The 22,845-nt window shown below is 49.0% G+C and overlaps 1 protein-coding gene across 4 annotated transcripts in view; it reads left to right on the top strand.

Moving 5' to 3' along the window:
- Positions 1-11,317, top strand: part of Smurf1 (SMAD specific E3 ubiquitin protein ligase 1) — a 92,559-nt gene extending 81,242 nt beyond the window's left edge. For 2 of the 4 annotated variants that reach the window (XM_076923659.1, XM_076923657.1), the window contains 7 exons: positions 1,200-1,314; positions 2,596-2,774; positions 3,858-3,995; positions 4,923-5,043; positions 5,748-5,949; positions 6,870-6,954; positions 8,335-11,317. In XM_076923659.1, the coding sequence (XP_076779774.1) occupies positions 1,200-1,314; positions 2,596-2,774; positions 3,858-3,995; positions 4,923-5,043; positions 5,748-5,949; positions 6,870-6,954; positions 8,335-8,434 (940 nt within the window). In that variant the 3' untranslated portion in view covers positions 8,435-11,317. The remainder of the gene's footprint in view (positions 1-1,199; positions 1,315-2,595; positions 2,775-3,857; positions 3,996-4,922; positions 5,044-5,747; positions 5,950-6,869; positions 6,955-8,334) is intronic. The other 2 variants (XM_076923658.1, XM_076923656.1) reach the window with 1 other exon arrangement.
- Positions 11,318-22,845: the final 11,528 nt, after the last annotated feature.

Here is a 22,845-nt window from a genome sequence, read left to right as displayed (position 1 = left end):
TCCCCCAATTTGGTTACCAGCAGAAGTGGTTATTGTGGTTGGCTGGTTTTAGTTGGTTTTTTTTTTTTTTTTTTTTTTTTTTTTGGTTTTTCAAGATAGGGTTTCTCTGTGTAGCCTTGGCTGTCCTGGAACTCATTCTGTAGACCAGGCTGGACTCGAACTCAGAAATCTGCCTGCCTCTGCCTCCCAAGTGCTGGGATTAAAGGTGTGTGCCACCACCACCTGGCTTGTGGGTTTGTTTGTTTGTTTGTTTTTTAAAGAGAAAAGTGATTTTAAGCATTAAAGGAATTTAGAAACTAAGTTAACCAATATATTCCTGCCAAAACCTCTGTAATATTTTTAGATTCATCTAAGTTTTCTTTACATTGCACAGTGATGAATGGGTTGAGGAGTTGGCTCAGTCTGGAAAGTGCTTGCCCTGAAAGCATGAAGACCCAAGTTCAAGCCTCAGACCCCAAATAAAAGCCCAGCACCAGGCATGTGCCGTAATCTTGGAGCTGGGAGGTGAGATAGGAGGATCCTTGGGGCTCACTGGCCAGCCTGCCTCCAAAAATAAGCTGAGGGCAATTAAAGAAGGCAGTGAGGCAACCTCTGCCCTTCACATGCACACATTCACACACACGCACCCACACATTCACACACACACACACACACACACACACACAAATACATAGAAGATGGAAGTGCTCTGTGCGTATTTATGGTCTACAGTAAGAAATCAACAGGCAGTTAGAGGAGCAGAGTTGGTCATAAATTCTTCGTTTCCCTAGAGCTTGAAGTGTTCACCTACCAAAGTCTTCATATAGAATGCTTAGAAACTCATTGGCAGTGGTGGCTCATGCCTTTAATCCCAGTACTTGAGAGACAGAGGGAGGCGGATCTTTGAGTTCAAGAGTTCCAGTACACACTCAGGACTAGACAGAAAAACCTTATCTTGAAAACAATCAGAAATAAATAAATAAGCTGGACCTGGAGAGGTGGTCAGCAGTTAGGAGCACGTCCTGCTCTTGCAGAGGACCTGACCTTGGTTCCCAGCACAAGGCAGTTCACCACCTCCTATAACTTCAGCTTCAGGGCATGATGCCCTCTTCTGGCCTGCTTTGGGACTGCCTGTATGGGGTATGCATTCACACACACCTTAAAAAAAAATCTGAAAATGATACTGTTAGCACATGTAAGTTGTGTTGTCATTGTTCCAGGGAGTGGCTGTATTTGTTGTGCCATGAAATGTTGAATCCATATTATGGACTCTTCCAGTATTCCACGGACAATATTTACACACTGCAAATCAACCCTGATTCTTCTATCAACCCTGTGAGTATTACAGTGAGGAGCTGGGAAATTCAGCTGCAGGATCTGAGGCAAGCCTGGTCCGTTTGCCTCTCCCTCCAGTTATTGGAGACTTAGAGCAAGGGTGGGGAGTACTGACTGTCTGGACCAGATTGCAGGCAGCTTTAGATGAGGGACGTGCTATCTGTAGGGGAGGTCTGTGGGTCTGAGCTGCTCTGTACCTCAGTGCTTTGCCCTTTGAAAAGAGGACTCTGGTATGGTGGTACATGGTTTTCTGAATGTCATCTTAAGAGCTAGGTTACCAAGTCCATAACTGATCAAAATTGGAAAAGTTCCATAATCCCTCTCTTGGGACACAGAGTCGAGCATTCTGAATGTGGCAGGGTTAAGGGACACACCCAGGGTCACAAGGCCACAGAGTCGAAATGAGGGACTGTCTCTACTAGAAAATTCAAATACAAATAAACTTGTGGTTGGGAAAATGGCCACACAAGCATAAAGACTTGTGTCAGACTGCAGAAACCACACAGAAAGCCAGATGTGGCTGGCCACAGTGGTACAGGCTTTAATTCCAGCTCTCAGGAGGCAGAAGCAGGCAGATTTCTGAGTTGAAGGCCAGCCGTAGTGAGATCAAGACTAGTCAGAGCTATGTAGAAAGACCATGTCTTAAAACACCAAACAAACAACAAAAACCCAGAAGCCAGGTGTGGTAGGGGTGTGTGTGTGTGTGTGTGTGTGTGTGTGTGTGTGTGTGTGTGTGTATAATTGGGTGATTCCTAGAGATCCTGGCTCAAAAAACTAGGCAGCGCCTGACCTTCACACATAGCACACATGCACACACACAGTGTGAATAAACCTTTACCCAGCCTGGAAACTAAATCCTGACATATTTTCAGAAACATCAGAACCCCTCCAGTTGAGGAAGAAGAAACACACCCTTCTTAACTGTTGAGGTCTCCACATTTTTATTTTGTCCCAGGCCCTTGCAAGTTAACTAAGAGTTCTCAGGAAGAGATAGTGGACCCACACATACAGAGTATTAGGCCAGGGTGTGGAAGTGCACAGCTGTCATCCCAGTCTGAAGGCTGAGGCAGAAGGATTATGGAAGTACCAGTCCCACTGGAGTTAGCAGTGAGTGAAGCTGGAACTCAATGGGAGCCTTATCCTGTCTGGCCACGGGTAGGTGATGGGCAGCTGAGTGTATGTCCTGTTAGGTCTAGATTAGCGGAAAGCCTGTGGGAGGTGGGTGCCCATGCCTGCTGGTCATCATCCTAATGGCTTGCCGTTCTCTGGCGCCCCCTATAGGACCATCTGTCTTACTTCCACTTTGTGGGTCGCATCATGGGTCTGGCTGTGTTCCACGGACACTACATAAATGGGGGCTTCACGGTTCCATTCTACAAGCAGCTCCTGGGAAAACCCATCCAGCTGTCGGACCTGGAGTCAGTGGACCCAGAACTGCACAAGAGCTTGGTGTGGATTCTGTAAGTGTTACCATCCTGTCCCACAGCCCCAGAGCTCATGCTGCTGCCGTGTGTGCACATTGTTTTGGGGGAATAGGTGTGAAACTCAAGAGAGTAACAGAATTAACTATAAAAACATCAAACATTGGGTTGCAATTACAAATTAACACAACAGATGTAGTCATTTATTTGACTTGTATTCTTTTTGCAAGCTGGTCTGGCTTGTTATTAGGTTTGATTACAAATGCCAGCCAGTAACTTTTCTTGGTTTGTGGTGGGGGTTGGACATGCACCTATATTGTTTCTCAGGTGATCTGCAAAAGGCAAGAGAAAGTTTCAAAACAAAATTCATGTTTAGCTACCTTTGTTTTAGAGTTAACCAAAATGCTTTGCAAGGTGGCAGGAACGGGGTAAACCTGCGTACCTCTGGAAGACCCAGGCCCTCACAGGCTGGGGATGCAGAGGGGGTGTTCCTCCTTGGCCTCGCTTGTGGCCTCGCTTGCTCCACTGTACAGGGCCGTGGGGAGTAGGGGCTTTCCTGTGGGGAAACACTTGTCAAGAAATAGGGCAGATAAAGAGTCAGCCTGACATTTCCAGTGCTTTTTGTGGAAATAGCTGCCTTTATAAGGCTGCCTTGAGAGGAGAGAAGCCTCATTGTCCTGGCTTGTGTCCTTTTGATTTAGCTGCCACTTCATAGGCCTCCTCCCAGATGCAGCTCCCAAAGCAATTAGGCTTCATGTCCCCTGGTGTGTCACAGGATGGCTGAGTGAAACCGCCCATGAGTGGTCATCATAAAGTCAGGGTCAGGCCGGGCAGTGGTGGTGCACACCTTTAATCCCAGCACTTGGGAGGCAGAGGCAGGTGGATTTCTGAGTTCGAGGCCAGCCTGGTCTATAGAGTGAGTTCCAGGACAGCCCGGGCTATACAGAGAAACCCTGTCTCGAAAAACAAAACAAATAAATAAATAAATAAATAAATAATAATAAAAAAAATAAAGTCAGGGTCAGAACTTGCACTGTGCCTGCCAGCTCTCTAGCACGGCCCTCTTCAGCCCCCTTAGGATTCCCTGGCATAGGCCTAACTAGCCTTTGCCTGTGTCCACAGAGAGAACGACATCACGCCAGTGCTGGATCATACCTTCTGTGTGGAGCACAATGCTTTTGGGCGGATTCTTCAGCATGAACTGAAACCCAATGGCAGAAATGTGCCCGTCACTGAGGAGAACAAGAAGGAATATGTCCGGTAATATGCAGGGCTGGCTTCAGTGGCGAAATGGAGGGAGCAGGTGCTGTCAGGGGCACCCGATGTAGACACTCCATGTGGCTGTCAGCATGTCCAAGGAGCCCACGACAGCATCCCAGTGCCAACCTGAGGGACTTATGCATACTGGCAGTCTGAACTGTGGGTGGGTCATACAGTCACATATGCCCTGCAGACTCATTTGAAATCTTGGCAGTTCTGGAAGGTCTCATCAAGGCTTCCTGCTTTTTAGTGGAAAACTGGAATGGCAGAACTGGTTCACTTTTAACTTGCTATAAAGGCTGGATGTAACATGGTCGTGGTGCACACTGTGAATCTAGCACTTGGGAGGCTGACATGGGAGAGTTCCAGGCCATTCTGGGCTACATAGTGAACTAATTTCATCCTGGGCTTCCCAGACCCTTTCTCTGGATGGGGAGAGGAGAACAAAAGAGATGGATAAAGCCAGGTGAGATGGCACAGACCTCTATGAAAACAAGTTCAAGGCCAGCCCGGGATACATGGAACCTTGTCTCAGAAAGAGAGTAGGAAAGAAAGTGAGGACTCAGTGGCTGAGCTTGTGCTGTTCCCCCAGGGGACCAGCACCCACACAGCAGTCACAGCTGTCTAACTCTAGTTGAAATCCAGCACCCACTTCTCCCTCCACAGGCACCAGGCACACACATGATGCAGATGTGCAGGGAAAGCATGTGTATGCTTAAAATAATAGTAATTAAATTACAGTAATAATAACAATTAAGGATAAGACCAGACCTGCAAACTAAAAGCTACTAGGGAGGGTGGGCACGGGCTCGTGTTCCATCAGCAGGTCCTACAGTAACTTCATTTGTGCTGTCACAGCCACTGTGGGAACACAGTGCTTTCAAGGTCTCTTCCCAATTAACTGCAACCCATGGCTCTCCCTTTCAGGTTGTATGTGAACTGGAGGTTTATGAGAGGAATTGAAGCCCAGTTCTTAGCGCTTCAGAAAGGGTTTAACGAACTCATTCCCCAACACTTACTGAAGCCCTTTGACCAGAAGGAACTAGAGGTAAGTGCCAGGCATCCTCAGGACCTCGGACAGTGGGGCTCCTGGCAACCCTCTGTGTAGTAAGCGTGGTGGGAAAGGAGACTGGGGCCACCTGGATAGCCTTGTCACGGGCTAAGAAGTGTTTGTCTCCTTGCCAGCAGTTACTGACTGACTCTGCAGGCATGGTCCTAGGTGTCTGTGCCTTGGGCATGTGGGATCTCTGGCCCTTGCTTCGGACCAGGCTTCCCCAGCCAGTTCTCTACTCTCCACTCTGACTATTCATAGACTAAGAACATACCGTCATGGCCTTAGACAGTGACTCATTCATCCCTTGCCAGCTCTGCCTGGTGCCAAGTGGCCTGAACCTTCCAGATTGTTCTCATAGCCGTCTGCCCACTGTGAGACTGAGGGCTTTGGAGTGGAGCCTCTCTGTGTGCGGCAGTGAGTCTTGAGCAAGCTTTTAAACAAGTAGACGGCGTGCTCTAAGCCCTCCTCATTCCACATGGCCTGTTGAGTTCTGTTAGCTGCTCCCAGTCACTCTTCCCTGGTGCACAGCAAACTGACACTCCAGGTTCAGGGTGTCAGCCTACTGGTAGCTGTGTGACTGACTACAGCCCAGAGGTTGTGCTGTCAGTGCTTCTTGAGTATCAGGAGTCCTGAAGGAAGGGTGGGGGGCAGTGTCTTGGGCGTTTTATGGTAACACCCAGCCTGGTGCCCTTCCCCAGTTGATAATAGGTGGACTGGATAAGATAGACCTGAATGACTGGAAGTCCAACACACGGCTGAAGCACTGTGTGGCAGACAGCAACATCGTCAGGTGGTTCTGGCAGGCGGTGGAGACCTTTGATGAGGACAGAAGAGCCAGACTTCTGCAGTTTGTGACAGGATCCACAAGAGTTCCTCTCCAAGGCTTCAAGGCTCTGCAAGGTGACTGACGTGGAGTCAGGGTCATTTCTGAGGTGTTGAACAGCAAGACTTGGAATGTGGGCCATCCCACTAGAGAATGAGGGTGGCCATTGTTCTCACCACAGATGCTTAGCAGCGGGGTACCTGGCAGGTGTGGCTCACACTGGAGCCCCCCATGGGCCTATGGGTCCCATGTGCTCTTTTAAAATCCAGGAACAGCAGGGGCTACTGGTAGCTTCTGGTATACACACCCTAAGGTGGGTGTCCCCTTACCCTTCTTAAACAGCCTAACCCCAGCTATGGGGAGGTGGAGTCAGGTGGAAGGTGCTAGAGCTTAAATAATCCAGTACTTCAGTTGCACTGGACTGAAGAGACTGCAGGAGTGATGGGTTCCTCGCCCAGCAACCTGACCACTGGCATCTCCACCTTCTCCCAGTACAGGCTAATGGGAAGCCTGCTAAGCCTGGGCCTGTTACTTCTCCCAACACTGAGGGGGTGGGTGGAGCAGAGCGTGTGAACCCTCGAACATCATGGCCAAGGAGGCAGCCAGACTGCCCCTCCAGGAGCCCTCTTCCTATCTCCTGCACTGCCAGCCCTTGTCCTACAGATAGGAGTGTGTAACACACAGACATTGTGTAATACAACAGACATTGGCTTCTGTAGCTTCAGCAGCAGGTAGCTAGGAAAAACCACAAGCATACAGGAAGACCAGACTAGAGAAAAGTCCAATGGCTGGTTGCTTCCTGTCAAGTAAAGAAAGCATGGGGACAAACTAGTCTCTGCCTCAGCTACCCCCAAAAAGAGGTTCCTGGGCAAGCCATATCTAGGGGCTCTAAGCTGCTGGGCTTCAAGCATGCCACACTGCCATCCACAGGGTATCCTGGCCCCGTACTCCCGTGCTCTGTCTCTGAAGTGCAGTAACTAGAATGTTGTCTTGTAAGGCTCTACAGGCGCGGCAGGGCCCCGACTGTTCACCATTCACCTGATAGACGCCAACACAGACAACCTCCCCAAGGCCCATACCTGGTAAGCTCTGCCTCTGTGGGCTCACACGGCCTGTCTTCAGTATAATCCTAGGTCACACCCTAGGGTCAAATGAGACAGGCCTTGAGTCAGCAGGTCCCATTGGGTCACTGCTTTGGGGATCTGATTCTGTTGTGATGTACAGCAGTTAAGGCTATGGTGCCAATGCTTGGGACTGTTAAGCTGGAGGCTCGTGGATGTCCCTTGGTTGTGTGCATGTGTGCATGTGCCTGACAGAAAGGGGCAGCTGTTGTCTGGCTGATGCGCGCCTCCACATCTGCCGTCTCAGAAGTTTATTGAAAGATTCTGTCTCAGGATCCTCACCTCTCCTTGAGGGCTCTAGTTTCTAGGGTTGTTGAGATGCTGCATGGTGGGACAGAAGGTTTAAATGCTGGCTGTGCCCTAATGAAGAGGTTTGAGATGAATGGTTTAAATACATCCCAACTGTTGTTCACATCTGCAAGATGGGCTGATACATCCATTCCCAGGACCATGTATGTAAGACCTCAAGGCTGCCTCAGCATGGGATGGCTTGTGTTTGTACAGAATAGGTATGTGGTGTTGAGGTATGGCACTGTGTCCCTTCAGAAGGCTTCTGTCCTTCAGTAACTTTCTGATCTAAATGAGAGAGGGAGGGAGGGAGGGAGGGAGGGAGGGGGAGAGAGAGAGAGACAGAGAGAGAGACAGAGAGAGAGACAGAGACAGACAGAGAGAGAGAACGAGAGACAGAGACAGACAGAGAGAGAGAACGAGAGACAGAGAGAGACAGAGACAGACAGAGAGAGAGAACGAGAACACGAACAGTGCAGCCTTTACCCAGTCTCTACACCATTCTGGACTGCTCTGTCTGAGACTCACAGGCAGTGCTTTTCCGTTTGTTGGCTTTTAAGTCACTGTGAGACAGTAGATGTGTCTCTTTCCCCTGGAGATCTTGAGTTCCCAGGAAGGTCGGCACATCCAACTTTCTAGGATTTAGTGTTGTCTTACTTTTGAGCCCCAGCATGCTGTAGTAGGGATCGACAGACCCTCAGTAGGAGACCTGATGGTCACCAGTGCACCTCACAGGCGAGCCAGGGTATTTTTCCAGTGTGGAGAAATGACACCCAGAGACAGAACAGCGACCCGCAAGTGTGCGGTTTTCCATGTTGATGGTGTACATCTTGACATTTTCACTGTGGGTTGACTGGAAAGAATAAACACAGCCAACAGGAGCCTGTGTTGGAAGCTGAAGTGCATGTGCATCTTCCCGAGGGCAGAGGAGATGCCTCACCCCACCCACTGCATCAGCCTCAGTGTGTCCGCGGGCTGGGCGGCCCCGCAGTGACCCTGGCTCCATGGGCTGGGCCGCCCCGCAGTGACCCTGGCTCCTTTGTCCTCTTGCAGCTTTAATCGGATCGACATCCCGCCCTATGAGTCCTATGAGAAGCTCTATGAGAAGCTACTGACAGCCGTGGAGGAGACCTGTGGCTTTGCCGTGGAGTGAAGAGCAGCCAGTGGCCACAGAGTCGCTGACAACCGCCAGACCCAAAGCATATGGTGTCTGCACGCCTGCCGCATGGCAGGCTGAGGCCTGAGATTCCAGAAACCGAGGGAAAAGGCTCGTCTCCCTCCTCCTTTGGAGAGGGCAGACCAGGGGACTTTGATAGGTGGCTCCCACCCATTTATTTCTCCTTTATTATAGTTCACCCCCAACTCCATCGCCCATCCAATAAAACGCAGCCGGGTTTGCCCTCAGCCTCCTTGGCATGGTGGGGAGGCTGTGGTTCTCCAGGAGCATCGACCCATGGTCAGCACCAAGCGGACCCTGAGGGTTTGCGTGGTCTCTACGAGTATCCCCTCTGACTGTAGCCTCAAAGCCCCTTTTCAGGTTCAGCAACTGCCGATAGCTTACTGAGCTCAAATTCCAGGCGTCACAGGCTCGGGCCTGTTCAGGTAGCAGGTGGATTTCTAAGCAGGAGATAAATAAAGGCACAGTGTATGCTTGCTGGAACTCCACCATGGCAGGACACTCGAGGCAAAATGTTTCCCCTTTGAGAGGTAAAGGAATTGCAGCAGCCTTCACTGGAAGCCCAGTGGCTTTTTTCACAGTATCCTGGCTGAAAAGAAGGTTTTGCACAGGGGAAAAAAAAATCTTTAAAAGTACAATTTGCTGTGTTCTCTACCCAGTTTGAAACAAAGAATAACTAACACCAGCCTCAGACCCCGTGGTCCAGCTCTGCTCCTGTGCCTGGGTATCTAGAAGGCTCCTGGCTGTCTTGAAATGGACTTTTATATGGGGATTGCTAAGAGCTAAACTAACAGAACAGTTTTGTCACCACAGCCACTGGATGGAACAGCAGCAGAGGCTGCTGACCTGAGGTCCCCCAATGCAGCTCCCCAGGGTTGGTGCTGTGCACAAAGCAGGGTGTGATGGAGCATGTGGCAACAGGGTGGGGGCCTTACCTCCCTACACGGCCCTCTTCACCCAGCACCCGTCGGGTGATGCTAACGGTTGTACTCAACTTGCTCAGTTTTCGTCTTCTGGTGAGTGAGGCCAAAGCCAGCCCAGCGTCTCTAGCATCACCTGCAGTTTGCACAAGGGCTCCCAGGCGGGACTCTGCAAGCAGAGCAGCTGGATTCAGGCAGAACAGCAGCCAGGTTTCCATTTGTGGTTTTGTTGTTTTTGTTTGTGGTGGGAGCGAGAACAGGGTAATTCATTAGCAAGACATTTCATTGGTACCGGGGTTCAGGTTCAGCAATGAGTTCAGGTTGTATGAGGCATGGTCGGGAAGGTCCTGTTGGGCCACCAGCTTTTGTTATTTCTGTTGCTTCCCCTTAGACTGGGGATAGGGAAGTGTCTTCCCTTCTGTGCCTGCTGCTTCCGTCCAGTGTGGTCTGGAGGCATTGCTGAAGTGATGGGGGGAGTGGATTCATAGGTAACATATGCCCCTAACCCAAGAGGTTTGTCCAGCTCGGCCACTGGCACTGTAGAGCAGGAGTGAGCTGCACTGTGCGTTGCCAGGTTTAGGGACAGAAAGGATGGTAAATAGACCTCACTGCACAAGGACGAGCCTGCCCCACCTCCCAGGCCAGACTGGGGCCTTACTAGTCTAGTCTCAATTCTGCCTTGCCCCAGTAGGGCTTCTGTACTTCGTCTACCTTCATACTTTTGAGGGTGTTCTAAAACCTAGCTCCCTCATGACTCGCGGATTTAAAAGGCACAAGGAAGCCTGTGCCCTAAGTCTCAGCCAGTCCGTAGGAAGCAGCCAGATCCCGCAGAGTGACACTCTTCCTAGAGACTGGAAACCCTGTGTGTTGCCTTTGCATACTGGCCCAGTCTGCAGTGATGAAGGAAACCAGGGTCCTGTGATTCGGGGACATGCTGCAGGAGTGTCAGGTCACACTGTCCGTGCCGCAGGAGTGATGGGGGACAAGCCTTAGGAGTCCCGTGTCAGATGCCCTCTGAGGAGCTGACTGGCGCACACACCACCCACTAAGGCTTCTAACAGCCGTTGTGCCTGCGTTGCTGTGGTCTCTCATTGCCAGTTCTGAGTGTCACAACTTCCCCAGGTCTGTTCATGCACAGCATGGTCCTTTGTAGGTAGTGTTGCACTTCTTTGTCTGTCTACCATGATTAGGCCCTTCTGACGCTCCTCAAATGACATTGCGTGGCCAGCCCATGGCACAGCTCCTGGTTGCCCTGCTTGGGTCTGGGTGAAGCCCTTTTCTGTAAGATCTCGATTGTCAGCCCTTTTGGTGGCCCCCATATCACCCAGATGCTTCAGGAGCCCGGCTCTCCAGGCTCCCTCACCAGCGGCCGGCGGCCACACTCAGGGACGCAGCAAACACCACTCTGCTCCACAGTGCTTCAGCGAGGATGTGCCAGGCTGCAGCGGTGGGGTGGCAGCAGGTTGCAGTCTTGTGCTTTCTGTTAGGAGGATCTGCACCGGGAGGGATGCTGACCCCTGCCCTGGCTTGGCCACACGGTCAGGTTCAGGTCAGTCAGGTCAGGTGGACACTGGACTGACCTCTGCAGAGAACACGCCCGCCCCACCCTACTGCAGCCTGGGAGGCCACATGGCAGCCTTCTGAAACAGTGTGGATTTTTAAACTGTGTTTCTAATGTATTCTAATTTATTTTGTAAGGTCCTGTTGGAAGTGCTGCTGCTACTCCTAGTCGCTCTCCCAGTTTTTATTGCCCATTTTCCTGTGACAGTTGTACACTAATGTTCTGTTTTATGTCAGAATTGAAAGTATTTAAAGAAATGCTAGTTCTATTTAATGCAGTTGTGGAACCAGCTGGAAACACAAAATGTTGACTGTAGAGCAGGCTGGACCCGGGAGGTCAGGTTCATTTTGTTACATATGCAATAAACTCACAACTTTACGTTTTTCTTTTTTTTTTTTCTTTTCTTTCTTTCTTTTTTCTTTGTGTGTGTGTATGTGTGTGTGTGTGACTTTCCTGTGGAAACAAGATTATGCTGTATTTACTTTTACAAGTAATAAAGTCCAGCCTCCAAGGAAATGAAGACAAGCTAGAACGATGGAGAAGACAAATGAAGATCCCAGTGCTAAGTTGCCGCAGTAAGGATTTAGTATATTCAGCCTGTCCCCACACATCGGGCTTCTCTGGGGCTCTGCCTGCCATTCCAGCTGCCCACAATACAAGTGTACACATTTCTGTTGGAATCCGGGTCACAACTACTGGGTCAGCGCACCCCGTGTGAACTTTTCGTGGATCCTTCCTACCACAGAGTGTCTCCTAAAACTTAACAGTACCTCACCAATGATGCCGCCCGCGCCTCCTCATGGGGTTCTCACACAGGAAGTGCTGTGTCAGAACACTAAGCTCCGCTCCTTTCTTGATCTTGGTCTCTTATGTCTGTGAGCGAATAGACTGGCCTGGGCTCAGCAGACTTCCCTCAGGGTGGGAGGTTGTCCTCCTGAGGGGTTTGAGGTCACCTCCTAACAGATTCTGTATCTGGTGGCAGCCCCACCCCTACCATCACAGCAGCAGGGGAGGAGCGTGAGGTTCTACCTCATACCCAGTCACCTCCTGGGGCCGTCTTCTGGAGCTTTGATGTAGGAATTGGGGGTGTGGGTGGGAACACAGAGACCACAGCCTCGGGCTCCTGCTTGTTCAGAGCATCTGGAGACTAGCAGGCTGTTGTCACCACCTGCCATCTCTCCACCTGTCCTCTCCCACCTGCCAGGGAGTGTCCCTAGCCAGAGCGCCATGCCCCCCCCCCCCCCCCCCCCCCCGCAGTTCACAGCTAGAGATGATCTGGTGAAAACTAGGTAACTGCAGTTGACTCTCATCCCCAAGCTTAGGGCGAACCTGGCTGCAGGCTACACACCCAGGCTTTCTTGCCGCCCCAGGGCCTAATGCAGGGACAGGGTGGGTGTCTTGAGGAAGGACACCCTCCACTCAGAATAGTTAGTTGCATGCAGAATTTTACTCTTACTAGGCTGGGCCAGCTCCCAGCCACTGTGGGCCTGATAGCTGCCTCCCTCAGTCCTCTCCTGGTACGTCCTGGAGTGGCTCTAGAGTCCTGTAGTCCCACTTGGTGTCAGCAGGCTGGGTGACCAGGCCACGAAGACCCCCAGCAGGCTCCTTTCCCACTCCTCCACTCTTCTACCTCGCTGGGCTCTGCTACTACAGAAAGGGACAGGTTGGGAGACCTGACCCCAGTCTGCCACCTCTACCCACAGTGGCCTGTCCTGCTCAGTAGTGACAGTGTCCTTACCTGCCTGGCCACCTTGCTGCTGCACATCACTCTGGTCACAGCACTGGGGGGCTCCAGCAGGCCTAGGCCCAGCTCCCTCGGAAGGGTCACTTCTGAATTTTCAGAGTGTCTGTTGTGGAGAGAAGAAAATGACACCAATTAGTTCTTACAGAAACAGTGGCATACAGATCATCCCAGCCTGAGGGAAGTGGAGGCAGGAGGGTCAGGAATTCAAGATTATCCTTAGGTTCATGTGGATTTTTGGACTAGCCTGGGTTATATGACACTATCTCAAAAGAAAAAACCGCCGGGTGGTGGTGGCGCACGCCTTTAATCCCAGCACTTGGGAGGCAGAGGCAGACGGATTTCTGAGTTCGAGGCCAGCCTGGTCTACCGAGTGAGTTCCAGGACAGCCAAGGCTATACAGAGAAACCCTGTCTCAAAAAAAAAAAAAAAAAAAAAAGAAAGAAAAAGAAAACCAAGTGTTGGGCCAGCGAGGTGGCCGTAGGTAAAGTGCTTTGCAGCTCACACCCAAGTTCAACTGTAGATCCCTCAGAAGGAAAGAACAGAAAACAGACTCCTGGAAACTGCCCTCTGACTTCCACGCATGCACACGCTACAGTGGTAATTTTATTTATTTATTTATTTATTTATTTATTTATTTATTTATTTGGTTTTTTTGAGACACAGTTTCTCTGTATAGCCCTGGCTGTCCTGGAACTTACTCTGTAGACCAGGCTGGCCTCGAACTCAGAAATCTGCCTGCCTCTGCCTCCCAAGTGCTGGGATTAAAGGAGTGTGCCACCATTGCCTGGCCAGAGGTAATTTTAAAAAATGGCCCTGAGGCATTTACTGCAGCCCACAGTGAAAGGAGAGAACAGACACACAGTTCTCTGACTTCTGCACACACGCCCATGAACACAAAGACACAAGGTGGTGCACGCCTTTCATCTCAGAAGGCAGACACAGGCAGATCTCTGAGTCTTTGGATCAGCCTAAACTATATACATGAGTACTAGGCTGGCTAGCCTGAGCTACATTGTGAGTCTCAAAACAGAAAACAAAGCTACCTTGGGCTGTACAGCAAAACCCTGTCCGAAAAGTCCACACGTGAGCTGCCCGGGGCGATGCCCTCAGACACATCAGTGCCATCCAGGAGCTCAGTCCCTGACTTAGAACCCTTTGGAAGGTCTAATAATATCTCTAAAGGCCCTGGGACCAGATTCTGGTCTCAGGGAAGCAGCTACTTTCAAAAGCAGAGGGGGAGGAGACCAGTGTGGACGAGCATGTCAGTCATGTTGAATCCTGTGTCAACTGCCCTGTCATGAGAGCTGAGCCACAATGGGATCAGCTGAAACCCAGACAGCATAATGCAGGGCCCAGGGCAGACAAGGGGGTCTTTGGAGAAGACTGGGCTGGCCATGGGAACTTGCCCAGGAGACAGCAGCTATGTGAGGGAAGGGAGCCCTGAAGAGATCGGTAGGTATGGTTCAGCTAAAACCAGTCAGAGCACGATGTCTTGCCTATGATTCCAGCCCTTGAGGCTTGCACAAGAGGACTGAAGTCTGAGGGCAGCCTGGGCTGCTCAGCTAGACTCCATGTGGGCAAAGTAAAGAAAGTATGTATCAAAGGGTGAAGAAGGGTAGAGTCGCCAGTAGCCTTCAGGTGTGTTTTTTAAAATTCCCAGTCTGGAGAGATGGCTCAGAGGATCCGAGCTCACCTCTACGTCCATCTCCAGGGCATCTGGCCTCTGTGGGCACTCACTCACACACACACGCACACACACACAAACACACACGGCAGGCAGGCAAGCAGGTAGGCATGATGGGGACACACACACATACACACCAATCACAAGGAAATCATTTGGCCACAGTTAAGAAAAAGAAGCAAAACCCAAAATACCAACAATGGTAGAAAATGAAAAGAAGGTCCAGCAGAAATGATGTCACTAAAGAAGCGGATGTTGCAGGCTGGGGAGATGACTCAGTGGGTAATGGACAAGCCACGCAAGTGTGAGGGCCCATGGAGAAGTTGGACATGGTAGCACATCCGTACTCAAGGTGCTCCCGTGGAGACAGGAGAATGCTGGGATTTTTGTGGGCTAGCTTAGCTGTCATCTGCAGCAGCCAGCAGGAAACCGTCTCAATACTTGAGATTATCTGACTACACAGGCCCACCATGAGACACAAACATCTGCATTCACACACATACATGCCCACACAGACACACACACACATACGATAACATGCTTGCTGCACAAGTGTGAGTCTGATCCCTAGATCCCATGTGACAAGCCAAGTGCAGGGGTGTGTCTCTGCAATGATGGGGGGGTCACAAGGATGTAAAGAGGACCCCTGACTTTGGGTTCTGGTCTCCACATGCACAAGCATGCACATGTACACACACATGCACGTGTACACACACAAGAAAGGAATTTCTGTTCCAACTGGGGGCAAGCATCCTGTGAGAAAAGTAGGCCATATGGAGAGAGGTCAGAGGTCATCCACGCTCGCTGCGAGCCAGCTGAGCAGCCTCCTAGCCATTCTCAAGGCCAGCCCATTTCCCCGAGACACGTGTATACACAGTTGAGGACAAAATGCATGGACTGCAGTTAACGCTGCAGGACGTTCCAGGCATATTCCTCTGCACTAGAGGAGCTGTGGCTGTCGTTTCTACTGTATAGTTCAGATGGTGCCACGGTTCAAGTTCAGACCTTGCTAAACGAATGATGATCATCGGAACACTGTGTGCCTCTTACGCTAATAAGTTACTGCCACTCCAGTCTCTTGATAGGCAGGGTTAATACTCAATTTGGGGTACTCTCTAAAATAGTCTGTATAGGGGCTGGAGAAAGATGGCTCAGTGCTCAGTAGCACTCACTGCTCTTGCTCTAGGTTCAGTTTTTGGCACATTGAGTGGCTCACAACTGCCTAGAATTCCCATTCCAGGGGCCCGATGCCCCCTGTTGGCCTAAGCAAGTACTGAATGTGCATGGCGCGCGCGTGCGTGCGTGCGTGCGTGCGTGCGTGCGTGCGTGCGTGTGTGTGTGTGTGCGAGCGCGTGTGTTTAAAAGCAAAATAGTCCATATATAAAGCAATAATTTCTTTTATCGGGGTGGTTCTTATACACCTCAGATTTGCTGTTTGGTCAGGTCTGGCCTTAAACTTCTGCTCCTGCCTCTGCCTTAGTAGCTGGGTTATAAGCATATGACAGCACATATATTTGTGGGGGTGGGTTGGAGGAGCAGATGAAACCCAGGGCTTCGTGCATGCTAGGCAAGACGTCCACCACACCCTCAGCCCTAGTATCTTTAGATATATATTTATTTACTTCATGGGTATGAATGTTTTGCCTGCAAGTATGTATGTGTGCTGAGAAGTCATTGGATCCCCTGGAATTAGAGTTACAAATAGTTGTGCGCCATTATGTGGGTGCTGGGGACCAAACCCGGTCCTCTGCAATGCTACAAGCTCTTCTTAACCTCTCGGCCACTTCTCCAGCCACTAAGGACTTTTAAAAATGTATTATTGTGTATCTATGTGAAGTAGAGGGCGCACCGCAGCACACACGTGGAGGTGGAGGACAGAGGACTGCCTTTTGCAGTCGGTTCTCTCCTTCCACTGGGATCCTAGGAATCAAACCCCGGTTGGCAGGCTTGTGCACCAAGCATCGTTACCCACTGAGCCGCCTCACAAGCTCCCTATTCACTTTCTTCTTTCTCTCTCTCTCTCTCTTTTTAAAAAGACGTATTTATTTCATGTATGTGAGTATACTGTTGCTGTCTTCAGACACTAGAAGAGGGCATCCGGTCCCATTACAGATGGTTGTGAGCCACCATGTGGTTGCTGGGAATTGAACTCAGGACCTCTGGAAGAGCAGTCAGTGCTCTTAATAACTGAGCCATCTCTCCAGCCCCTAATAATTTCTTATATTCAACAGTCACATGGCTTTTGTCCTCCCTGGGTTTTACTGGTGTTAGCATCGGCACTGCAGCTCAGACCTTATGGTAAGTTTTTAAAATAGGAATGGGTTTCTATCCTCTCCGACTCCTGGCAGCGGCAAGAACGGTGCTTCTGGTTTGCTAATGACTTCTTAGCCTGGAAACAGCGATTTCCTGCTTCTCTTCTTAGAGGTTTTGATTATTTTCCTCATTTAGTTTAATGTGGGCAGCTAAGTTCTTCTCCAAAGGCTCGAATGGAAACAAGCAAGTTACAATTCTTTGGGGCTCACTTTACAAATACACTTGACTTAAAAGGGAATTTTATGAGGTGATTTTTCCTTTTTTTTTTTTTTTTTTTGCCTAGAAGGATGGGAGGCATGCCTGCTGGTCCCTGGTGCCTCAGCCTCAGCTGGACTCTGACAGGTTCTCTGCAGTTTATCTCCGTGAGGCCAAGGCTGGATTCAGTCTACTTTTATGGAACATATACTTACTTAAATAAAATGTAGTTTGTTGCTTAAAAATGTATACGTTGGGGCTGGAGAGATAGCTCCGGGTTTAAGAACACTTGTTGCTCTTGCAAAAGAGTAGGGTTCAGTTCCCAGCCCCCTCACAGTGGTTTACAACCACTCCAGTTCTAGGGGATCCAACTACCTCAACTACCTCTTCTGACCTCTACAGGCACACATGGTGAGCGTACATACATTCAGGCAAAACATTCACACATGTCAAATTAATCGAATTACTTTTTTTTTGGTTTTTCGAGACAGGGTTTCTCTGTGTAGCCCTGGCTGTCCTGGAACTCACTCTGTAGATCAGGCTAGCCTCAAACTCAGAAATCCATCTGCCTCTGCCTCCCAAGTGCTGGGATCAAAGGCGTGCGCCACCACAGCCCGGCAACTGAAGAGCTTTAAAGACAGCTACAACACACTAGAGAGCACTCTGTGATGGTTGTCATCTGTGTGGCGCTCGAGATATCTGGTTCCGCAGACCCAGACTTTATTAGCCAAAGCATTCTTACAGAGCTGTGTCTAAAGGCTAACCCTAACCCAACCCTCCCTTATATTGGCTAAGACCTCAGTATCTCCCAATAGCACTTCTGGATCTGAATTGAAATGTCACTCTTAACATTTCTGTTGAAGCTTCCTTGAAAATCTTTGCTTGATTTTGGCTGTAATTCACCTACCCCGTTCAGTGCTGTTTAATCCCAAAGATGCAAATGGAGATGACGTGTCTTCTGTGTCTACCCCATTGCTCTCAACTGAATAGAAATATTTGGGTTTAGAGCATCTCAGATTTGATTGATGGAAAAGTCAGTCAGGACCTCGTGGGGAAAGGAGATTGAGAAAGTGGGTAGAGAGAGTGTCTTCTGCAGCATGGGTAGAGTGCCCCCTGCAGCATGGGTAGAGTGCCCCCTGCAGCATGGGCAGAGTACCCTCTGCAGCATGGGCAGAGTGCCCCCTGCAGCATGGGTAGAGTGTCTCCTACAGCATGGGTAGAGTGTCCCCTGCAGCATGGGTAGAGTGTCCCCTGCAGCATGGGTAGAGTGCCCTCTGCAGCATGGGTAGAGTGCCCTCTGCAGCATGGGTAGAGTGTCCCCTGCAGCATGGGTAGAGTGTCCCCTGCAGCATGGGTAGAGTGCCCCCTGCAGCATGGGTAGAGTGTCCTCTGGAATTTTGGTGCTCCATTTAAACCAGGTGTATTGTGACATGAACATGATTTTTCTAAAGTGAAAGGATCTGTCCCCACCTTCACCCAATACTTACGACAAGTAGAAAGGAACATTCTGGCGCTTGGCATAACCTATGCCAAGATGGTGAGCCAATGTGTAGAAGTGGTTTCCTCTCAGTCAGTGTATTAGTCTCAGTTTACCAAGTACTTAATAAAACTGACTACTATAAAACCAAAAAGAAAAAAGAAAAAAACCAAGAAAACAAATAATCTTTGCAAATTCATAAGATGCAGCTGGAGGGATGCCAAGGTGGTGAAAAGCACTCCCGTCTTCTCTAGAGAACCTGAGTTCAGATCCTAACACCCACTTCTGTAGCTCATAACCACCTGCAACTCCAGGTCCAGAGGGATGCTCTGTCTCCATGGATACCTGCATACCATGCACAGACACGTGATTAAATGTAAAAAACAATCTAAAACCAAAAAAAGTGTTTAAGATGCTTAAAGTGTGTGTGTGTGTGTGTACATGCTATGCACACAAGGAGTAAAAAATCTAAAGGAAATCAGAAAAATTACATGAACAAAATCCTGGTATTATCAGATGGAAATCATAAAAGAGAACCACATGGATATTCTAGAACCGAAAAACATGGGAACTGAGCCATTGACTGACAGGCTCAACTGTGGACTTAAACTGGCAGAAAGCGGAGCCAGTGTGCTTCAAGGCAGTTTTATCTGAAATTATTAAGCAGGAGGCCAAAAGAAGGACAAAATGAATTGAGTAAAGAGAATTCAAGGGAAGGACAGGACAGCATTCGTGGACTAATCATGGGAACCCCAGAAGAACAAGGGGAGCAAGAGCCCCACCCCAAGCCACACCAGCAGACTGTTGAGGGACCAAGTCAAAGCAGAAATTCAGGGGCTGGACAGACGTTTTTGTAGTTAAGAGGACCCTGTCATTCCAGATACAGGAGATCTGACATCTGGCATGCCGTGCACGCATGAAATGCACATACAGACAAGTAGGCAGATACACATAAATAAAGATAAAATGAAAAGGGAGCAAGAATGTCTGTGTTATTGTGTAAGTTTTCTCTAAGACTGAAGCATTCCATCCAGCAAGGACGCGGCTTTAAGCAGGAAGGTAGACAATTCAAACTAGCTTCAGGAAGTCCCTAAAACTGACCAGATTCATCAGGCCCCCTCCCCACCAGAGTAAACAACAGAAGCTGAGATCAAAGAAGACTCTCAGACAATCCAAGCTGCAAAGGAGACTCTTGAGACCAGACTATCAATTTCTCAATAAACAGGGCAAGGTGGATTTAAAGTGCAAAAGGACCACCAAATGAGAATACTCTGTGTTTGACAAAAATGAAGGGGAAATTAAGACTCTAAGATTACAATACAACAACGAAAGCCAAAAAACAAGGATTTCATGGCCACTGGTACTACCTTACCTTATAGAGTCGTCAGCTTGAGACAGGACATGAGCAGAAGCTGTGCAAAAATGCAGCTCTCCAGTGAAGGCAAGTATGTATCCAAACAAAAGCCTGCATGATTTTGTGAATGGTTTAGTAATGAGCCACATTTTTCTACATGACTTGAAAGATGAAAACAAAAAACAACCAAAAAAAACCCCACTAAGTCTATACTATGAGCAAACAATGCACAAAAATGTAGTTTTTAAAAGGGGGTTGGTCAGTATTTTTATGTATGCATCGGTGTGGCAGTCCATGGGGGCAAGAGAGAACATCTAATCCTTTGGAGTTGCGAGTTACAGCTGGTTGTATGCACCCTGCTGATGGTGCCTGGAATAGAACTCTGGTCCTTTACTAGAGCAACAGGTGCTCCAACTTGACATTTACAAAATGAGATGGGGGCAGAGCTGTTTGTAAAGTGTGAAGTTCTTGTATGGGATTAAACCTGGCAGAGATTCAACTCAGACTGTTCTAATTTTAGGACACTAAGAGACAACAAATCCATAGAAAGTGTTCATAAAACTTGTATCAATAGAAATGTAGGATTCAAAAATGTGTCACTATAAACACAATCACTGAACCACAAAGGGAAGGCTGCAATGAAAGAGACAAGACATGAAGAACCCGTGAGACAACAAGATGACAAACCTCAAGCTTTTCTGTCCATAATTACTGTAAATATAAATGGGTTAAACCCCCTCGGTCAAAAGACACAGACTAACAGCATGCATTAAAAACAAACCTAGAAACCAGGACCCAAGTTTGTTGTTCTGCCTATAATAAAATCACACTGGACCTCAGGACAGTCTGAGCAAAACAAAAGGACTCTATTTCCGTGGTAAACAAGTGTGAGTGGGCCGGGTGGGCTATGCCAAGACTAACAAGAACCAAAGGACACTATGTAACATCAGGTCACTTAACCAAGAGATACTATTACAAAGGTGCACCAAATGTTTACCAGCAGAAGCAAACCTGTGGGATGGAAGGAGAGACAGCGACAGCTGGAAACTTAACACTTGTTTTCAGCAGATACAGCAAGGAGAAAGGTGAGATCAAAGAAGACCTGCACAACGCACGGGGCCAAGCAGGCCTACTGCAGAGTAGCACAGTGTACGAATGTATATGTTTATGTCTTTTGAAGCACTGGAAACTGAACTTAGGGCTTCATGCACTCCCACCAAGCTCTCCCACCAAGCTTTCCCACTGAGGCACAACCCTAGCTCACAATACAGTTTTTTTTCCCCAAGAACACCCGAAATAGTACTTGGAGTCAACTGAATGTTAGGCCACAAAGCAAGTATAAATTCTTACAAGGCTGAAGGCGTGGGCTGGTGAGGTGAGCAGCTTCCCAGGTGAAGGAAGGAAAGAACCCCTTCTTGAAAGTTGTCTTCTGACCTCCAGATGTGATGCATGCTCGGCACACTGAAGTCTTAGCGTGTCTCTCAATCATAAATGGGGGAAAAAACCCTAGAAACTATAGCAGAGAAACTAAAGAAGTCACAAGAACATTACATTGTATCACTAATGGTTTAAATATTAGAAAACAGAACATTTATGTGAATAGATAGTACAATAGACCCAGTTTATACACAGACAAACACACCATCAACGGTCAGTTGCTAGGACCTTTTAAACAGAATAGTCATCAGCAAATAGTGTTGGGAAAATAATACACACATGCAAAAGAATTAAGCTGCACACTTACCTCACACCAGACACGTGTTAACTCAATATGGCCCCCAAATATAAAACATGTCAAAATTACTTATTCTCAGAATGTGGAGGCTAAGGCAGGAGGATTGCCTCAAGTTTAAGGTCAGCCTGGGTGATAAAAACAGTAAGTTCCAGGCTGGCCCAAACTAGAGTAAAACCCTGTCTTAACAAACTACTCAATAGAGGGCTTGTGCAGAACTGGAGTCGAGAGCTTTCCTGGTATGCACAAGGTTCTGCGTCTGATCTCTAGAGCAACACAAACAGGGCACGGTGATGCATTCGCTCTCACCACCAGGGAGGTGAAAGCAGATGATCAGATTAGCCTCAGCAACAGAAAAACTGAGACCAGCCTGGGCCTTCCAGACTCCATCTTTAAAAAGAGCTCTTACACACACACACACACACACACACACACACACACACACACACACCCCTACCTTACCTCAAAAAGGTAGTCCTCAAGTAAGTGCCTACCTTCTGAGTGGGCAGCCTTGAGCACAGCTCCAGACATCTCTACCACACTGGGCTGAGAAACATGGTTGTATCACACACAGCATCCTGAGTCTCCTGTCATTGGGGCCCTCCTCTTTTCTAGTCCTTCCCCACTGAAGGCCTAGGCACTGACTCTAGACTGGCTTGGCAAGGTGACAGTCACAGGCTGCTTGGGCAGCACAATGACTTCCATGTCACTCGGCCTCCAACTCTCTCATCACTCCAGCATCTAAGACACATTCTCACAAAGGGAACAATTCTTGGAAACCGAGGGGCATGGATAACCTTGAAGAACCAGCAGGAACGTCAGGTCAGATGCATACCACCCGGCTCCTCAGCCTCAGTCTGTAATCCAGGGTTCAGTTTAGTGGTATAGTGTTCAACTGGTTGGAAGTACAATTCCACTTGTTCCGGAATCGGTTCTGGGACCTTGGAAGGTTCCTCACCCTCTCTGAGCCGACAATTCCTTTTCTGTAAAGTGTAGAGCCATCCCTCTCGATCGAGGGCCTACAGAGCTCAAGGACTAGGGAGATACAAAGACTCCGGTAAGGCTACTGGGGCCAACCAGCCACGAAGGAGCTTATAGCCATATGCTAGAGTGTACGGTTAGCGTCCTCTCTTAGGAAGGAGTGAGGAGGCTACGTTCCTGAGAATTGGTGTCTCACACTAGAGTACACTTAGCCTCAAGAGACAGTCTATGCAAGCTGGGAACAAAAGGAAAGCAGAGGAGAGTCCAGGGCCAAGAGGGGGTTGTGGTGACCCATGCTGCGTGTGGTAAGCAGCTGTGGAGAGCCCGGTAGAAAGCTGGCATCTGCCAAAGACACACTCCTTTAGGCTTAAACGGAGCTACACATCCTGTGTCAGGCTGACATCATAGCCACACGCTTACGAAAGT

Source organism: Arvicanthis niloticus, chromosome 24, assembly GCF_011762505.2.
Source record: "Arvicanthis niloticus isolate mArvNil1 chromosome 24, mArvNil1.pat.X, whole genome shotgun sequence".
Taxonomy (NCBI): Eukaryota; Metazoa; Chordata; class Mammalia; order Rodentia; family Muridae; genus Arvicanthis; species Arvicanthis niloticus.
This window is presented reverse-complemented; position numbering and strand designations above follow the sequence as displayed.